We start from the raw sequence: 20419 nt of genomic DNA on the forward strand, positions 1-20419 counted from the left end.
TGTTTGACATAGTGTAATAAATCATAGAATATCATATCATAGAAGAAGAGTGCAAGAATTTCACGTGCAAATACTTAATCTTCATCTGGAACATCATCTCGTACGGCTTCGGGGTAACCTTGGTTGAAAGCTCACTATCAGTTTGCGCAATGTATCTTACGCTACAATGACAGAGAGAGAGAGAAAGAGAACGATAGAATGTTCGTATATAAGAAAGTAGAGGTACTGACTTCTGTGCGTGCTGGGGTATGCGTTTGACTTCCTAGCACCATTAGAAATCAGTACTACTCTTCTTAGCATTCGGCAATTAGCGTCCGGAGCGAAAACGGGATTGTTCCCTGCGTGTTGCGCATGCGATAGCGCTATTGAGAAAAATCAGGAAAGACAGGACGTAAATTAACGCGCGCTGTGAAAATAATTAAACATTTTTCCCTTTAATTTTTTTTCATACAGCTCATTGTCATAATCATTTGTCATATTGTACATATCCTGTTCGATATTTTTATCTTTACAACTTCGAGCGTGACCTTGTAGCTTAAAGATGTGACACTTATACAATTAATATTTATAACTAATATGGTGCCCTGCTTTGTTAAATTACACTTCTTTCTATTCGGTTGTTTCTCTCAACAAAGGAGACGTCCCGTAACGGTAGTTACAAGATATTATAATATGCACCCATGGACAATGATTCAGCCCTCCTAGTTAAGATGAATTAAAAGTCGCAGTTGTCTAAATCATTTTACGCACGCGACATGTATTTTGCGAGTGAAATTAATTACATAACGAGTATTGTGAATATTCAGTTTCTAATTGTACTTTAAATTCATTCAGTGTTCGTCAGTGACTCCGCTCGATTTACAATAATTAAAGGAGAAAATTTTATTACGTCCAATTGGGCATTTGACTGACAAACATGATCGGGTTACAAAATATACCTGGCACTTTATTCAAATTATTTTATTACGAAGGGCCGTATCATTGTTTTCCACGAATGTACTACGTATATTGTACGCTTACGTAAATATTACATAAACATTACATAAACATGTGTATGCATATAAACATACTGCTTTGCGAGGAAGTATGAAACATTATTATAATAAATAACTATTATATATTCATACATAACTCGGAACTATACGGTAATGACTGTGGCGATGGCGTAATAAAGGAATATGTGTCTATATACATAATAGTAACTCTCAACCCTCAAATTCTACACTTCATCTTGGCATAAATTAATTCCACACTACGAATGGACCACAGTGCGAATTGTGATTTCAAATGACAACTTGAAGATAATTAAAACAATTTAAATTTTAAATCTGAGTTTTATTCTAAAATTGTCTCAAAAATCTATTGGTAATACTTTCATAGCGAAAAAATTGTTAACGTTAAAAATATGATATAAAGAAATAGAAATTTTCAAAAATAAGAGACAAAAGAAATGATCGCTAGTGCGAATTGGTACTAGTGTGAAATTTGAGGGTCAAATTCATCCGTATAAAATACAGCATGCAACAAGTTAAAGATGTGCAAACTATTTGAATTCAAATCGTATCAAATCGAAACTTATCTGATTCTTTGTAATTCGAATGCAAACTACGAAAAATTTTTTAATTTATTAATTAAAAATTCAGACAATTTAATTTAATTCAATTTAATATGGGTATAATTTTATTGATTCAGTTTTTGATTCGAATTAAGAAATGAAATTCGATTCGATTCGATTTGAATGTCAAAACTTTAGTTTGCATATTTGCAACAGGCCAACTTTCTTGATGTCTTCTTAAAATTTTATCCTGTATTCGCATTTTATACTGACGAAAAAGCGACGACAACGAGCACCCAGTTGAAAAGCGAGAAGATCAAGGACACTTGATACCCTCTTTACACAACGCGGTACGTATACCAATTATAATAAAACAAAATGTTTACGAAAGAGCGAGTGGAAAAAGTGTTATAAGTATATAATTACAAATTCTATAAGATACTTAATAAAAAGAAATCTATAAATCAAACATAAAAAAAGATATAAATCGAATATAAGAAATAATGTAAGCCGGATTTAACTTTATAACCAAAATCAGGTTTCACTTGTAAAAAGTGTAACTTACCTTCAATCGAATAAATCGAAAAAATATAATATTTGAAATACCAAATAATAATTTTTTAGTCAAACGTTGTTTTAACTTTTTACTTATATTCTTTTTCCTGAAATATAGAGTATCAATACAAAAACCCAGTTTGAAAAAATTCTATATCTTTATCAAGATCGTGTTCTAATGTGCGCGTTTTTATTTTCTTTTATGTAAATTCTTTAGCCCCTAATTACAGTTCTAGTTGGATGCACAATTCCTCGAATACAGTCGCGAATTCAACTAATTCTTATTGATTATGACTTATCATTAATGCATATTTAACGAGACTGGAACGATTTTACCCGAGTGGGTTACCACGATCGTCAAGCGACGGCGAGGACGACGACGAGTAGGATGACAAGATTTCCGGTGAGTCTATCCGGTAGTTAGGTGGACTCCTTTCGATTTTTTGCCTGAAGTCTTGTCCAAGTCTCGCCGAGCGCTTTCGCGAAATGATCGTCAACTGTGCAAAGAATGTTTAAGACTGGCCCATGCTAAGGCGAAACTGAGACAAGATTGGATCCAGATTGGTCCAGCCTGGATTATAAAGCTAGACTATGAAAGCATCACCCAAGGCCGGCCCATGCTGAATCCAGGTATCATGTCTACTTCATCCCTTACGGGACAAATTGTTTAATATCTGTCTGTACTTACCACTCAGGCCGGTTTCCTTGTCTGTAGTAGTGGCGTTGAAGACCGCCGCGTACTTCTTCGGACCTAGGGATCGTTTGAAGTGCTCATCGATTGCGGGATCACTAACGCCACCCGCTGTCCTGATACCGGTCCTGTGTCCACCCGAGGCCGCGGTAGGCGTCGTCGTCGGCGTAGGCATAGCAGTGTCCTCAATTGTAATGCCTGGAAAAAAAAACAAATCCTTTCATCATACTTCAATCGCTGTACGTTTATTTTAATTAAATAACATTATTGTTAGTCTATATTATTGTACAGGCGTAAAACACGTAAATTTGTTTTTATCATTTTACTATCAAAAATTAATCAATTACACACACAAAAAGATAAATACAATTAAAAAAAATTTTTTTTAATAAAGAATATAATGGCCTGGAATATGTATTATAATTAAACAATTTCCAAGAATCTAAAGAATTGCAAAGTTTTTTCACAATAAATAAATATAAGATGTTATCGAAGATATTATAATTATACATCAATTAGATTTTAGTTCATTATTTAAATAATATTTAACAATCTATTAGATATACGAAACTTTTATTACTCTCAATATCAATAAAATTAACTGTGAATAAATTTAAATTTATTCAACACTATCATAAATATTTAGATATCTGTTACCATCGCTTTCATTTCACCTATAACTAATATGAAAATAAATGTTTCAGGAAAATATGTTAACTCAGGAATGCTACGGTCTCATTGGACAATTAACTGTACCTGTTGAGAAATCACATCTGCACAGCAGTACATTGTTATAAATCCCAGTGCAGCAGGCGGTACAGTGTTATGAAGTTTTCTATATAAATACATCTCTAACAATAGGAACTTAGAAGATGCCCAACGATTCAGCACAGTCAGAACATCCGTTAAAACAATTTGGTAAAGATATTTCGAATAGTTTCGAAGATGAAAGGAATTAAAAATAAATTTATAAAAAAAGTTATATTAGAAAATTATTTTCTTCACATAATTTTTTTCATTTTACATAATAATACAATCAAATTAAAATTGTTTCAAATTATACCAAAAATCGAGCAACCAATATCACTTTGGTTGTTTTTGTACTGCTACAAAGATTATTTCGGGTTTTGAAAATTTATAATTTAGTATTCAATCTCGTTCCATATCTTCATCTCGTTACTAATTATTTGATTTCGATCTTCTTATAAAAATTAATAATGTCAACGGAAATATGAATTCAAATTAGACATAAATCTAATACCTATTATTTTCGTTGAAAGTTTATATTATCAATTCTCCACATGAATTAAAATTGAGTTCTTATTTTTCATCGTTTACAGAACTTCGCAATCTGACAGAAAATTCTCACATCTCTTTTCGATATTTAAAATTTTCAACTTTTTCGTTTAAATTTTCGTTTAAATCCTTACATTTTTACGGAGTATATAGGTTCTTTTGGGCTCCTTGTAAGCCTTCGATTATTGTCAGATTTTTATTATCAGTCGTGTGATAAACGAAACAATACTTGGGGTCGGAATAATCAGTCAAAATTTTGTCTTGCACTTTATTTTAACTAATATACCAAGTAATATATTAATTACATCTCTTTTATTTTTTAGGTGCTTTCCTTTGATTACTTACCAACTTGTGGCGTGGTAGGAACGATCACACTTGGTCTGTTGTGATGATGATTCGTTCGTCCTGCCGACATGTCCAACGCTTCACTTTGAATCGGATCTCTCCTGCGTTCTTTACGCCACGCGCTGCTCGGTTTTCGATGCAGATTCGTCACCTTTGGTCTCTCCTCTGCAATAAAAGAAAACACCGAAAATGAACAACGCTCATCCTTTGAGACGCCGACGGAAATTTCGAACAAAAAGTGATGATCTACCGAGGAAAATTCAGACGATGGTTTCTAGATATTCTAAATACTTTAGATAGAAACGTGAAGAATCCTTATCCATTATTACGATCGATTATTTTTTCATACCAATCGCGCTCGATCCGCTCTGACGATGATGTCTCTGCTTCGTTAACACGTATTTCGTTCTGAAATCTACGGATCACTTTGTACTATATGTCTCCGTGAGCTCAAAACAAAATGCGCATTGAATTCCCGAAGAAAAAGGACTGGCTCGTTTTCTTAACTTTGTCGTATTGTAAAACCGAATGTGAGAGACGCCTTCGTTATTTCGAATCAGCGATTACGCGGTGGGGACAGAAAAGAAGAGTGGTGGACATGAGAAAGCAACTAGTCTGGCTGTAAATATTTTCGTAGATTTTCCCGTTTGGGTAAGAGAGTGTATAGGCAAAAAAAACCGCACGTGTACATGACTGATTGTGACGAAGTAGCAAGTTTCATTGACTATATCAACCGAGGAACCGAGCCTTGTTTACGTGTCGCAATTTTCGAAATATCCATATAGCACACTTAGAATTCCTCCCTTACATCTATTTATCGCGCTTCGCGACAAGCCCCACGTTATCGATCGGAATCTATCGGAAATCGCGAGGGTCGTCTATTTTCGAGCGGCGGGGTATCTAAAATTGGAAAGCCAATCAAACGAAACACCCCCTCACCGATGATCGGTTAAGAAAGAGCGGAGGAGGAGAAAGAGCACAACGAAGGACGAGGGAGGAGGGTAGTAAAAACGAGTTCGGTTCTCAGGATGGGCAGGAAGTGCCTAATAGCCGTGAGAGGGATCGTCGAGAAGATGGCGAAACTGGTTTAGAGCCGTACCGCAGGGAAAAGATGAATGGACCATGCATGGAGCTGAACGGAAGCGGGGCAAGAGAGGGTTTCCTCGAGAGTCAGTTAACTTCTCGATATGTACCGCTGATAATTAACGAACGCGCGCATGAGTCCCGTCCCTTTATGACTCCAAATCATAGGGCGACTCGTCGTCGTTTCCGTTGCTGATGCTATCCAGCGGATAAATCGGGAGAGCTGAAGGTCCTTTTTAGTCCGTAAAACGAAATTTGATGAGAGAGATAAAGCATTCTTACAACATCGCTCGGCACTCAGCATTCATGCACTTCTAATTGCATAATTTATAATTTATAACACGGTATATTTATGTTAATAATATTATTTTCAGCGAAGTCCTGTAATTGACACGATCGTAAAATCAAACACTAAAATGAAAAACTGAAGAGTTAAAGTTACGCCAAGCCAGTTTGTGCTGTAAAATTACTTATGCAAATTCGCGAAAGCAATTCCGAAAGATGTGACATGCGATAATTATTAAAAAAATTTTATCTTGAATTATTCGGAATTAATACCGCCGGAAATCTTTATCTTGAAAAAAATTGGGAAAAGTTTCTCTAATTTCAAAATTTTGGTCTAGGTAATAAAATCCATTTTAAATGAAATTATATCTGATAAGGTTCCTCACATATTCTGATGAGCAGACTCAAAAAAATTTATCAATAAAAATTAGTATAAATTTAGTATTAGTATATTAGTATAAATTAGTATAAATTAGTATAAATAGTAAATTAGTATAAATCATTTTTGAATTAGTAAAAAATTATTTATACTAATTTACATTTTGCATTAACAAAACTCAACTTTAAATTTGCATTGGAATAGTATATACTATTTGATTTCTGTCGAACAAATTTAATTGGCCAACGGTGCAAGGAAACGTTTCTCCTGAGAACTCGGTTTTGAGTTTCCTTGAAACTTTTTTGTAATAAGGTTTCCATATTCGTTTTCATCACTACAGACCTCTTCGGTTCTCATTTAGTTTTTACCGCACTTTACAAAATGACATACCTTCCGGTTTGCGAGGCAGTCGGAGGCTATTGACATTAAGCCACGGCTGCCAGAGATGCCTCCTCTTGCACGGGAGCTCCATTTTCTCTCTCTTGGTAGCATTAATAGCAAAGTTAAACTGCGGGATCGTCCTCTCTCACGAAATATCAAACGAATGCTTGACGAGCAAGACGAACATTTATTTAATTCCAAAACGCAGATTTTTTTCTGCGCAGATCCAGTCTGTCACCAAATCACGTTCTTCAGCTTCAGTGATGTTATAGCACAGTTTAGAATATTTTTTATATACAGTAATATACAGTTTTATTTTGATTAGGACATTTATCACACAATTGTGATGCGCATAATAAAAATTTAAAAAAAAGAGAAAATATTTGAACGACGATATTCCCGATAAAATAAATTATCTTCGTCGATATGCGTCTTTTTTCCCGACGTATGATTACCTGCTAAAAGCAATCAAAAAAGCCTTGAGCTAAGCATGAGCTGGGTTCTGTGAAATTTCTCACAAACAAATATCAATAATGAGTCGATTTCGCTCTCGCGCAACTGCCGAGACTCCAAGTTCCTCAAACGATGTACGTGCCAGTCATTTTTACCAGCGGTGTACTATAAATAAATAGTCACTAGATAATCAATAAAAATTAATATCCTTGAATGTAACTTTCGAGATGCACTCCGCCACTTTCATCCTTTGAATGAAAAATCCGTGCGATATTTCCACAAAGAATCTCGCGAAGATTTGTTTCTGCAGAAGTGCACCGATCTCTTCTCGTTTCTTCGAAGATCTTCCCTACTTTCCGAGCACAATGTTGCAGCTTTTGATAATCAACTCGGATGTAATTACCGCTCCATTCGTAAGACGGTCGGTCGCATTGGCGATCGCTGCATAAGACAATCGAAGAGACGTCGAAGCGAAGATCGCCATGGAGAGGCGAAAGAACTCAGGATTCGAAGAGAAGAAAAGGAAGACAAGAGAGAAAGAGAGAAAACTTGAAAACCGCGAGAACACGCGAACACACCACGCATTCCGCTGTTCGGCGTAGCCGCGGATAAACGAAACGGCCATTTAGCGCGATCGCGCGAGGTGGACGCACAATACGGACGGACGACGGCGCGGCGACGAAAAGGATGAAAATGGCGACGGCGACGAGGCTCCTCTCTCTCTCTCTCTCAAAAAAAAGCGCGTCCCTCAAAGGCGCGCTCGCGGTTTCGTGAATGCGCCACTCACGACTGTGTGTCTTAAGATTCATTCATTCATCCGCCGCCTCGGCTCGCCGTCCGCCGCGCCGCGCCGCGCCGCCACCCTTCTCCCCGTGCAACACGTGGGATCGAAGGAGGCTGCCTTTGCACGTACACATGCATACGCGCCCCGGCATATACTTGAACGTATCGCCGCCGAGGGTATATCCTGCACACGGACACGCCGCGAATTAAGCGTGTATTTATAAGGTACTATAAGCGCGCGCGCTCGGCTGGAAGCCAACTCGTCTCTTTTCTCGCTTTCTCTTTCTCTCGGCTTCTTCCCCCTCCCCTCCCCCTATCACCCTCTTCAACTCTATCTCTCTGTTTCTCTCCTTCCCTTTTTACAGGTAAACCCGATATACTGGGTGTGCGAAGATTAAAAATTCACATATGTGTACCTTTTGAAACTTGATAAAATAAGCCGAATGCGTTCGATACTTTTTTCCTTTCCGTTTGTAGTCTTCGACGAGTCATTTTGTGTCGAGTCTCAAATTCAAGAATGTTGATTACTCGATCATATTGCATATAAAGTGACGGCCGCAATTATTAATCATTTAAGGTTAAAATGATTTTCATTAGTTCATATGAATTTAACGATCAAACATTTAAAAAGATAATTTAATGTCAAAAGAGTGAATACATTATGTTAATTATGTATTAAAATTCGTTAAACTGATAGCCAATAGTTGACAATTCTTTTCAACTCCCTTTTAAGTTTTAAAGAGTGAGATTATATTAACTGGATTTAAAATTAAATCAGTTCAAAATGTACAATTATTTCCTGCATGATTCTGTGCATACATTAAAATAGAATAGCTATTGAAGAAAAAAATTAAAAACCAATACTCACTCTAAGTTAGAAGATTACTACTGTAGATTAAATGTAGAATTCAAACCAATTCGGTTCAGTATTATGCAATATATAATTTCGTATAATCTTCTTCGTATATATAAGTACATTAAAATAAATTCGTTAAAGAAAAAATTATAAACCAATAGACAATTTGCTTTTCGTTTAATTTTCAAATTAGAAATTTACATGGACTAGATTTAGAATTAAATTAATTCAATTCATAGAGCGATTCTGCACGACTGTATATAATATGTGCGATGTAACGCATCGACGCGGTGCACGCGCGAATGAGTTGAGCGAGGTTAATAGCATGCATTTATTTTAACCCTTTCGATATCCACGTACTCATCGTGTATCCATCGGGTTTCATTGACTCTAACGCAACAAAAAAAGAGACGAAGCGATAAGCGTTATACCTTTACATAATTTTTTCCTATAGCATTTTTTTGCACTGCACAGAATTTCGTCGCATAAAATTTTAACACAAATATGTAGGACGTTCAAAATTAACATAGGTAAAAATAATGCAGTCAAGAAAGCAATAAAATTTAATAGAAGTCTATAATAACGATTGCTATTTCCCGTTATATTTTATATGTAATTATACACACACGATTTATTAATCCATATTTTTGCATTTGCATTAAATCTCAGATTTTACATGAAATATAATTTACGATTTAATGCCAATACTGTCGACCGTAATTTAAGGCTTGTTCGTTCGTACAAATGACTTACCGGAGTTATATCTATAATTTGCATCATTTCGCATTTCATTATTCAAGAAATAGAGCCGTTAAACACATGCAGTAGAGGATTAAGCAGTCATGGCACATTCCGTCTGAGTTTCCTGACAAAATGTATCGGTGTAAGCGAAAGACGGTTCGCTCCGTTGAAGAATAAAAATTCGAGATCAGCAAATGCATTCGCGCACGACACGCGTCGAGCTGAACACGTGTACTTAATCTGCAATACGTGGAATCGCAACTATAAACGGCGACTATGCGGAACCGTAGTGACACTTCGAAGTGTGTTCAGTGTACTTAAGTAGACTAGGGATTAGTTAAATGCGCCCTGAAACAAATGAGCAAACACTCTACGACCAACAGACAAAATCATCTTGTTTCGAGCTCATTAATTAAGTAAAATTAATATATTTTTAATAAAAAATAATCGACATTATCCAAATTGAAGTAAACAGAAGGCAGAAAAAATGTATATACATCATACAACTTAGTACATTTCAGTTTACTTTCGGAATAAATTTATTAGAAAATTTTTGCTAAAGTTTTAATTAATTAGTAGAAAAAAGTAATAATTTAGAGCCTTAAAGTTTACAATGTTAGTTCCAGCATTCGCGCTGAATGTTGTTCGGATCATTCTGCAAAGAGGATTTCGTAAAGCGGACAGTTGAATACAATCGAAGCAATCGAAGAATGCGCTTGCTCACCCGCGATCGCGCGATCAATTCCATGTAAAACGATTGCGGCGGATTGTGACAGTATATATGTTACGATCGCGAATTTATGTCAGGTAATAGCACGTTGCATTATAACTCGGCGCCCGCGATAATAATAGCGATACCCACGGCGATTCGCTCCAACTTGCATACGTTAACGTCGCCGTGTACGCGCGTAAAATATAGAATGACTATTGAACAAATTATGCGAGGAATGCCGACGGCATGTCGAGTAGTTTTGTCGTCGTTTCTGAAGTCTGTGCATTCCGCGCGAATTTCGATCACGTTACGCTTCATTGTCGAGTTACATCTACATTGCCATCTCAATCAAACAACGATATTCGTCGTTTTCTGGATGAAAAGTGTAAGGTGAAACGGGGAAAAAAAGTGTTTTCTCGAGAAAGTAGATCAAAGGAGAATCAGATACAAAGAAAATACGAAAGAACAAAATACAAAAAGCATACGAAAGAATTTCCCGTGAATGACAGTACAATAGATTAAGTCTGGCTGAGTAAACTGGCTAATTCACTCCGAATTCAAGGCATCTTTGTTTCTATTACCGAATTTACAAAATTTTTCTTTAATGTGTTCTTTAATGTGTCTTTAATGAAATATCTAACACATTTTTTTTTACCGATCATTTCCTTTTACGAAACAGTCACAAGGACAATAAAATATCCAAGTTCTTCATTTTAAAATGACGTAACTTAACGTATATATTATGATTACTTATTATTAACGAGACGAATTATTATTTCCAACAATCTCGTAACATTCGGAGAGCTTGATAGAGAGAGAAGGAAGAGGAACTATGTTTTCTGGCATGCATTCATAGTGACAAAAAAAAAGATTAGGTTTTACAAAATTTAAAATGGACAAAAGATAGTTCTCTTTTGATTTCTTCTTATCGGGCTTTCTTAAAACGGTTTTATCAGTTTTCGCATTATCGAAAGAGCCAGAGTCCGCGAAATATGAGTCACGAAATGAAATTCCCCAAAAAATGTAAACTGACCTTGCACCATTGTCGCCGCTCTGGAAAGGACGTCCAAGGCACTCTCGACAGCGGACATATCTGCCTTCCTTCGTTCGTTCCAGCCGTTTGAATTTCCTCTTTTTCTCTCCTCGTCCTTCCCTTCTATTTTCCTCCCGTCACGTGCCACCCTCACGTGAAACTTGCGCGCACCCTCGGACCAGTTTATGGATCCTCGAACTCTCCCCTCACCGCCGAGTTCTTTTTTGTGACAAGGATACGTCGTCCTTGTCCCCGTCTGCGCTTCCACGTCGCAAAACCAGGCGCTCTGTATAGGGACAAAAGTCGAACTTTAACTGTTTGGGCCTTCCTCGCGGCCGAAGGCGGCGCAAATAAAGTAAAACGGGGATTAAAAAACGTGACATTGTCTGTGGAATGCGGACCCCTCACCGTCGGCGCCCCCCCCTCTCGCGGGAGGACTCCCCACCCCCGCGGCACTCCTCTCGCGGGACCTCTTCTCGCGCCACGTATCTAGCAATGGGATCGACACGTTCGCGTTCGTATAGCAAGTTAACGCCGATTGATAATCGTTTTAATTATTTTGATTTTCAGTATCGTCAGAGAAAGTTTAAGAATCGATTTTCTTCTGACAAAATATTTCAGACATTAATATTTCAGACATAATTTTAGAACTAGAAGCGATTAAAATATAATAACTTCTTTTAAATTGGAATGTAATTATAACGGTATTTAAATTAAATTCATGATTATCTATAAAATCTAATTAAGATTGACATTCTTCTCTCTAGCAAATTTTATGACACATTTAAAAATCGACTGCGCTAAAAAATATTTAAAAATAATTTAAACAGATCCTGTTAACATGATTCTTATCAGTGTCTAAATTGACCACTAGTTGCAAAAAAGTTAAAAAAAGAAAAATTAATTTTCAAGACACATTGATTTCTTCTAAAATTCTTCCTCGCATTCTTCTCAAGTTACAAAAATTGAAAGTTGTACATAATTATCCAAAAAATTCTAAGAATAACATAAATTCTCAAGCATGCAATTTAATTAACATTTTTCGATATATCGTACAGGAAATAAGAAAACAACAAAATAATGCTTGATAAATTGTGTACTCATATATTATACATTAAAAAGAATAATATTATATCTATCGTATCTATCATTATCTATTTAACCATGTTGATTTTCGATTACAATAATCAGTAGAAGTTTTGATGGAATTGAGAAAGAATGTGAAAAATAACAATATTAATCTCTTCAGATATTATCAAATATTTCTACTTTTTTAAAATACCATTATTTTTTCGCAAATATTAATCTTGGACTGTTTAAAGCTAAAAGAAATTCTTTTATGCACATATAAAAAGTATAATTTTTTTATTGTAACAATACATTTTGCCATTTGAACATGTATAAAAAAGTAAGAAAATATTTCAAGTTATATAAATGTTATACAATTGTATTCCTAAGTATTAAAAAAATTTCTTCAGATTTCTTGGAATAAAATCTCTTTGAAAAATACAACTGTCGATTAGTGACTCAGACCTATTAAACAGAATAAAAAGCAGCATAATCTGCAAAAGGTTAACCTTCAATAAACTATGTGGATTTAAATTAACTCAGCGGTTTTAAAACTGCCGTATCATTTTTTTCAAAAAATATAGTGATCTAAAGACAGTTTCAACTTTCAGCTAGTCAGAAGGTAATAAATTTTTATGTTTATGCTTGTTATAATAAATCATGGTTCAGAATGTGATTTTTATGTATCTGGCTTGCGGAAGGCTTAAGATTCATTTGGTATGATTAAGTAAATACGTTAATAAACTCAAATATTTTACAAATATTCCATATACGTGTACATAATATAATATTGTTTCCCGCATAAAAACTTTTTATAATTTTCTTGTTATGTGTTTCTCGTATTTAGAGATAACATTCAATTTGATATGCTTAATGATAATCAATTAATTTTTGCCCTTCGTAAGTCTTTTTTAATGTTAAAGATTTTTCCTAAAAAGAAAAAGAAAAGAAAATCTGATTCGCTTTTCACTCTAATATTTTGTAAAGATTATAGGCAATATTTTTTGAATTTGAAGGAAAGGCAAAACTGTGTGACTGGTTCAAAGCCATTGCTATCTGAAACGCGACCTCTCTCATTCCTTCTCATCCTCCTCGCGTGCTTTTCCCGCTTCTCGCAACACTACCGTACGGTCGACATCACGATTTCATCATAACAATATAAACAACTTTTATCCACCTCTCTACCGCTCTGCTCTTTCCGGTGCTTTGGTTTTTTCTTCGTTCTCCTTAAGAATTACAAATTTTGCGCGAGCCGATGGAAATAAAACAGCTTTGCTTCATTCATCTTTTAATTTACTATAACTATTATATATACAGTGATTTGACCCGAACATTTAAAACATTAAAAACTGTTATCACTAATATTGCATTTCGAGCAATTGTATATTTTCGTTACACTAATTGATTTATTATCTCATTATTCTCATTGTAGATATATAAAATTATAAGATACACAAATTATTAAAAAATGAATTTATTAATAATACTGATTAATAATTAGATATTTTATATTTTATTGTCAAAATATGTCAAAATCAAATATAAAAATATCTCGTAAACTATTAATTTTTTGACAACTGTAATACTTTATACGTAGAATAATCAGAGAAATTGTAGTGTGTAAAAAATCATGTAATTGCATTTTAAAAAATTTAATAAATTTCACATCTTTAAAGAAATCTATTATTTTCGAAAATTGATTCTACTGTTATTTGTCGCTCTTCATACATAGACATCATATAACTTTGTTCAAAATATTTTTTTTATGTGTAATTTTAAGCATTATAGTTTGTAACGCTTTCCTAAATTTCCTATGCTATATATCAACTTTTATAAATGTATATTGTTTCTATTAATTTAATTATCAGTCACGAAATTCTTCGAATTAGTGTATTTTTCAAAAGGAAATTTTTCGACTAAAACGACACCGCCCAATTTCACGACCCGTCATATTTGTCAAGTTTCTCGTGCGATAAAGCAATACGATAAGGTTGAGAGGATGAATCTAGTTTACAAAGGCGCGCCGTTCCTTGGCCGTGCCCCTTCCTCTCAATTTTGTGCGAGTGGCGCGCAGTGTAAACGCTTTATGAATCACGGCATTGTCATGCTATTTAAATGGAAAAAAAAAACCAGACCGAATAAAATGTATCACGCAAACGCGAGAGACATTGCGCAAAATGCAACGCTATTAAATACGAAATTACGTGCATTTAGTAAATGCGAATTGGTGTAAGAGCTTTGGAATTCGGATGCGTAACCCTTTCAACATACGTCGTACACGCGAAATTCAGCTGTAATCCACTTACAAATATTTTTACTTCGCTCGTCCACGAGAGATTCAATTCCGGGAACAAACCCGATCTTTTCGCATGATTGAATTTCTAGCGATACCAAACCGATAAACCGATAAATTTTTATTGTTTACTTCAATCAATTCTAAATATATCTTGTTCGATTCTTTCAATTGTAGTCTCGTTTTGTTGAAAAAACAGCAAGAAATCACCTTCATATTTATAGTATTTTTTTTCTCTTATTATATACACTGAAAAAACAATTTGATAACTCTTTTTTTCAGTCTACTATCCTACAGTTTAAAAAAATTACAAATTAAATAAATCACGTTTCAATAAGAAATTTATAAAAAATTTGAAACATATAGATAATGAATCTCGATGGAATCAAATTTAAATTAATGCTAATTTACGTGCTAATTTTTTTCCAAATTGGATCACCATTACCAAGATTTTAGAACGTACATATTTAATTCGAGAGCGTTAAATTAACGGTGTATGATCTACTGCAGAAAGAACGGTGAATCTTCACACCTCTCGATTAACGTCACGCTCGTTGCTCTAACCACTCGATCGACAGATTCCCACGTGTGATCTTGACCAAAGATTCGATCGGATTCAGGGTGTTCCAAAATTATTGTCTTTATAAAAAATAGTACAAGAAGCTCTAGAAGCTTAGATAAAAAAAGAACGTTATTTAATATTAAGCTATTAATAATTTTCAAATTTAATATTAAGTAAAATTTCTGAAAATCAAAGACCTTTCTTGAAGTAACGAGGAAAGTTTATGCACTTGTTTAATTATTATTGGTCTTCAAATATGACTTTTATGCGCATTATTTACAAAAAATAATATTTAAAAAAATAATTAAATATCGAAAAATCATTTAACAGCGTTAATATAAACATTTACATATGGTTATAGAGTCTTTAAAATAAATTTTGAATTAAGGTTACAAGAGAAGCGCTTACTTTTAAAAAAGTATTTTTAAGAAAGGTTGTCGCGATATTAGGAATCATAGATTTTTCCGATGAATCTTAAGTTTCCACCTGAAGAAACCCGAGGAAGTTTTCGCTCAAGGAAAGCGTGATTCCGTCGAATAATTCGTACACCCCGTATATACACACGTACGTATATACATATATATATACGCACTGAATAGCACGTGGTATGCGGGCGATTATACACGCGACTGCGGAGCTCGAGAACGCGAGAGCTCGAAACTGCCGATCGAGATTTCTCGCCGACCGTTTTCTCGTTTAACGAACTCGTAAAAAAAAAGTCAATTGAGAGTTACATAAAGTCCGCCTGTACATTTAAATTTCTCGTCTTAAAACTCTGCCTCTTTTTCTCTCTTTCTCTCTGATTTGCCTCATGTATCTTCGTTTCAGTGAAACATAAAGACATAATGAAACACGTAAGCCCGATTTTTATACAATTTACACAGATGCATTTTATCGGAATTACGCAAAAAAAAAGTAGAAAAGAATCGAATAATGAATACGTGATGTTTCACGGCCGACTTCCCGGGAAAACGTCTGATGACAAAGCGATGCAATATGTGTTACATAGATTTCTACTTACGCGCTCACAAAATTAACAAATCGACTGTCAGCCAAGGAAAACAATAACGTCGCGATATGTGAGAACGTGAGGTGTAAGAATCTCGAGAAATTCCGTTGTGACGGAGTGACGAAAAGGTACAATAAAATAACTTCAGAAATGTGGAATGAATGGAACGTGCGAAAGCGCTTAACAAAGAAATTTTCGAGAGCGAAGGACACTTCGGTTAAAATGCGGTTTTCCTAAAGGGATTTATTTGGGCATTGTAAACAAATATTCTACAGCGTTGCAACGACTTTTCCCCAAACAAAGATCGGCAAGATCATTCGAGAAAAGTTCGATGCACCCAATGGAATTCCAAACGCGAACACGTTCCACGGAATTTTTACGCGCCGGCTAACATAACGTTAAGAATTAATCGTTTCTCTTCTATTTGCCGTAGTACGTATACGTATGCGTTTCTACCGGAATGTAGAAATATGGTATAAAAAGAATATATATACACGAAAACGAAGTGACAAATACGTTTTGCGCAAAGAAATAAAACTGTATCTACTTCCAAATGTTAAAAGGTAAAAAATTAGCAAAGAATTGAAAATAAAAAATAAAAGGATTAATGTCGTTAGGAATGGATTCCGATCAAAATTATTTTCTCTAGAAAATACAAAATAAATGTAGAAAATATTCGAATAATTGCGATCGGAATCCTTTCTGAACGATTTTACTCGTTAATAGAAACACGTACCCTGATCTTATGATAAGTTGCTTTGTAAGAACACCTGACAAGATATGGTAGCCAAACAACATCTACATTTATTTCGAAAGAAACAAAGTCTGTTACTACCATAGATTCAATCTCTCATAAATGTCATCGCGTCTAGTGCGCTTTGTAAATTTTCAAACTTTGTGCATTTGCGAAAATCGCAATTTCAGAAAGGAGTTGATTAAATCAAATGCATTTTATTTCAAACACTATTATAAGTGAAAAAAGGGAGATACTTAAATATCTGATAATAAAATCGATGTATCTTATTCCAAAGGTTATTAAAATCAAAAAAAGAAATTACTTAAATCTGATCTGACTTTGTAATAATTTCTTTGTTGAAACATCCGATATGAAAATAACCAAGAGACATCTATCTTCATTCGGAAAAGGACAAAGTCCGGTACTTTCGTAATAGATGCAATCTCTCGTAAGTGTCATCATCAATCTAGTGTACTTTCTAAATTCTAAATTTCGTTTATCCGCGGCAGTACGACATTTCAGAAAGAAGACGAAATCAACAAAAAAATCCAATGTATTTTATTTCCAATTATTAAAAGGGAAAGGAAGTTGCTTTAAACATCCGATCTGACTTTACGATAAGTTTTCTGTTACATCTATCTTCATTTGTAAGAGAACAAAGTCCGGTGCTCTCTTTTTCGCGTATAGATTCAATCTCTCATAAATTCCTCCGCGTCTAGTGCACTTTCTAAATTTCTAAATTTTGCGCGCACTTACGAAAGGCGCAATTTCAGGGAAGAGGAGGCAATAAAAACCGCAAGGAGGTACGAAGAGGTGTCGCGGTAAACTCTACGCAAATTATCGCGAACGAACGCGAAAGAATCTCGTTCTCTCCGTTTTCGCACGCTCGCGAAAAAAAAATGTGTATACGCCATCCAAGAGTCATACCGACCTCGAATGTCTCGCAAGAGGGGAAATTCCGACCACCGTGTGACTTCGGGCGTCACCATTTTAAGAAATGCTTGGCGAATACTTGGCGCGATCCCCGTGACGTCGCCATGGAATTCGGATTTCGCGATGGCACGTGCGTGTACATACGCACGCACGTTTCTCGCGTTTCTCCCGAGCCGGCGGCGCCGGACCGTGCGTGATTCACCAATCACGCGACACTCGCGATAGCGCGGATTCGCATTTTACTATTTATCACTCGTGCCGATTTACTGGCGCAGCGATTTCTTTTCGACGAGGTCGAAGGGCGCGAGTCACCATATCGTCAATCAATCCGTATCGATTTGTACAGAACTGCGCTAGACAGCAGAAGACATTTGGTATTTATGTTAAAAAATGGTCCTGGTTAAAATTTTTAACATATAGTACATAATTAAACGTTATCTTAACGTAATATAAATGTCATTTAAATATTTTGTGTTATGTTTATATTAAATATTTTTATTATTAAAGTAAGATGATTTCTGGAGAAATAAAAAAGTAACGTACAAAACAATGCAGTTTTGAAATGTAAATTTATATATATATATATATATGTATATATATTATATATATGATATGTAAAAACGGTTTACTCAAAATTTTGACATTAATTTGGAAGCATGTCTTCAGTAAAATTTACATTTATAATTTGTAATTTGTTGATGAATATGTGTGTGTGTGTGTGTGTGTGTGTGTGTGTGTGTATTCGTCAACAAATTACAAATTATATAAGTGTTAATTTTACTGAAGACATATGCTTCCAAATTAATGTCAAAAATTTGAGGAAGCTGTTTGAGACATGCAATATGTATTTAACTTAATACAATTTTTTCAATTATTTACAAATGACGAGCCACCCATTGCAAATAATACGCGGACGGTTCCTTCCGACAGGCGCGATAAATTTCTACAAACGAAACGAAATGTCAACATCGCACGTCGTCGGGAATGCCGTCCTCGTCTCGACTTTCTCAGGACGATTTCGCGGGGGCGAATTCGCCTGTCGCAATGGACATCGCGTATACCTGATGCGAAATTCCTCGGCAAACGCGACGACGGGAAGAGGCGCGCGCGCCTTTCGACGTACGTCTCTCTCTTTCTCTCTCTCTCTCTCTCTCTTTCGGAAACGGCTGATCACCTTGCGAACGCACGAAGCGAGGATTACTTTCGTCCGAACGTCCGTCGACGAGTTGTCGACGGTTCAAGGGTCGCGGAGTAAAAAAAACTGTCGACGGCGACGGTGACGAGCCGAGCGCGCTACTCCTCGCGATCGTCGCCGTCGGCGCCACCGCCGCGCGGCGCGTCTCTCGACATTCGCGGGGGAATCAATAGAGGAATGCGGCGCGTACCGTAGAAGAATGCAAAAAGAGCGATAGGGGGGAGGGGAGGGGAAAAGGGAGGAAGAAAAAGAGGGGAAAAGGAGCGAGAGGAAGAAAGCGAGCGGGGCGTGCGCGCGCGCGTGTGGGCATTCCTCACCGGCGGCGGCATGCTTATTTGACAGTAAACGCGCGCGTGTATATACGTCATGCTTTTACTCACCCGCCTTTTACTCCCGTCTCGCTCGCCGACGTCCTCGTAGTCAACGTCGTCGCCAAGGCACGCACGGTCTTCGCACACACGGTCTGCCGCGCGACAATTGGCTACCGCGCCGCACCGCACCGGAGCCGCGCAGCAGCGCGCCGCGCGGTTGACACCCCGGTCTGGAGGAACGCGACGTCGATCAACGCGCGCACGCACGCACGTACGCACGGCACTCACGTCGTCGGCGCGTCCTGCCGCGAGCGGCCGTCCAATTTCCCCATTGAAAACCACCGTGATCTAATGGTATGCGGGCGGGTGGAACACAGACACACACACACGCGCGCGCGCGCGCGACACGGCACGGCCCGTTTGACACGACAGGCAGGCAGAGGCAGGCAGCGAGACCTCGGTTGCTCCGGCTATTCGTTCTCTCCTCCGTCCTTCTCCTCCTCGCGCCACCATCGTTCCTCCTCCCGCCCCCGCCGGCCGCCGCCGCCGCCGCGTGCGCGCTGCTCGGCATTACGCCGGAATGTGTGGTATGCGGGCCCGATCGTCGCACCGCGACGGCAGGATCGTCAGGCTGCGACCGCGAGTCCCTGTAAACACGCCAGCGCTCGGGACGGATTTTTCTGCACTACGCGCGCAGTCGCAGACGCGACTCCAAGTAGCGTGTGTATCTCGCAGGGGTGTACGCAGGTGTACAGAGGGGTATCCTTGCGCCCACCTGCATCGGATTATGCACTGGAAATTGAGAATTGGAATTCTATCGATCAAAAAATACTAAAGTGTTTATAAATAATTACAAATATATAATACAAATGATTTAAAAATATATTGTAAAACATAATTAAAATTATTATAGTATTACATTATGTAATTAAGACTAGAAAATTAATATCATTTAAAATTATAATAAGTTATAGTTCATGATTTATAAAATCGATTTAGTTACATTAAAGTAGTTAGTTGCATAAATAAAAAAGTTAACTCGATTAATAAAATAAATGCGTTTAAATTAAATTAAAAATTAATTTTGAAAGATATATTAATGATATTAAATTCGAAAATATTAAGATTTAGGTATAAACATTATAAATAAAACTGCATTCAATT

At 36.4% G+C, this 20419-nt stretch overlaps 1 protein-coding gene across 3 annotated transcripts; it reads right to left on the minus strand.

The window, feature by feature from the left end:
* Positions 1-413: 413 nt before the first annotated feature.
* LOC105832232 (transcription cofactor vestigial-like protein 4) lies at positions 414-19848 on the minus strand. 3 transcript variants are annotated; one of them, XM_012672992.3, is made up of 5 exons: positions 19325-19848; positions 11149-11434; positions 4443-4607; positions 2799-2999; positions 414-2607 (listed from the first exon to the last, which is right to left on the minus strand). In XM_012672992.3, the coding sequence occupies exons 2-5, from the start codon at positions 11204-11206 to the stop codon at positions 2531-2533; spliced, it is 501 nt and encodes a 166-aa protein (XP_012528446.1). In that variant the 5' UTR covers positions 11207-11434; positions 19325-19848; the 3' UTR covers positions 414-2530. The 3 variants fall into 3 exon arrangements, with proteins under 3 accessions (XP_012528446.1, XP_012528448.1, XP_012528447.1); XM_012672994.3 differs by lacking the exon at positions 19325-19848 and adding an exon at positions 18924-19074; XM_012672993.3 differs by lacking the exon at positions 19325-19848 and adding an exon at positions 18811-19073.
* Positions 19849-20419: the final 571 nt, after the last annotated feature.

The sequence above is a fragment of the Monomorium pharaonis genome, chromosome 9, assembly GCF_013373865.1.
Source record: "Monomorium pharaonis isolate MP-MQ-018 chromosome 9, ASM1337386v2, whole genome shotgun sequence".
Lineage (NCBI taxonomy): Eukaryota > Metazoa > Arthropoda > Insecta > Hymenoptera > Formicidae > Monomorium > Monomorium pharaonis.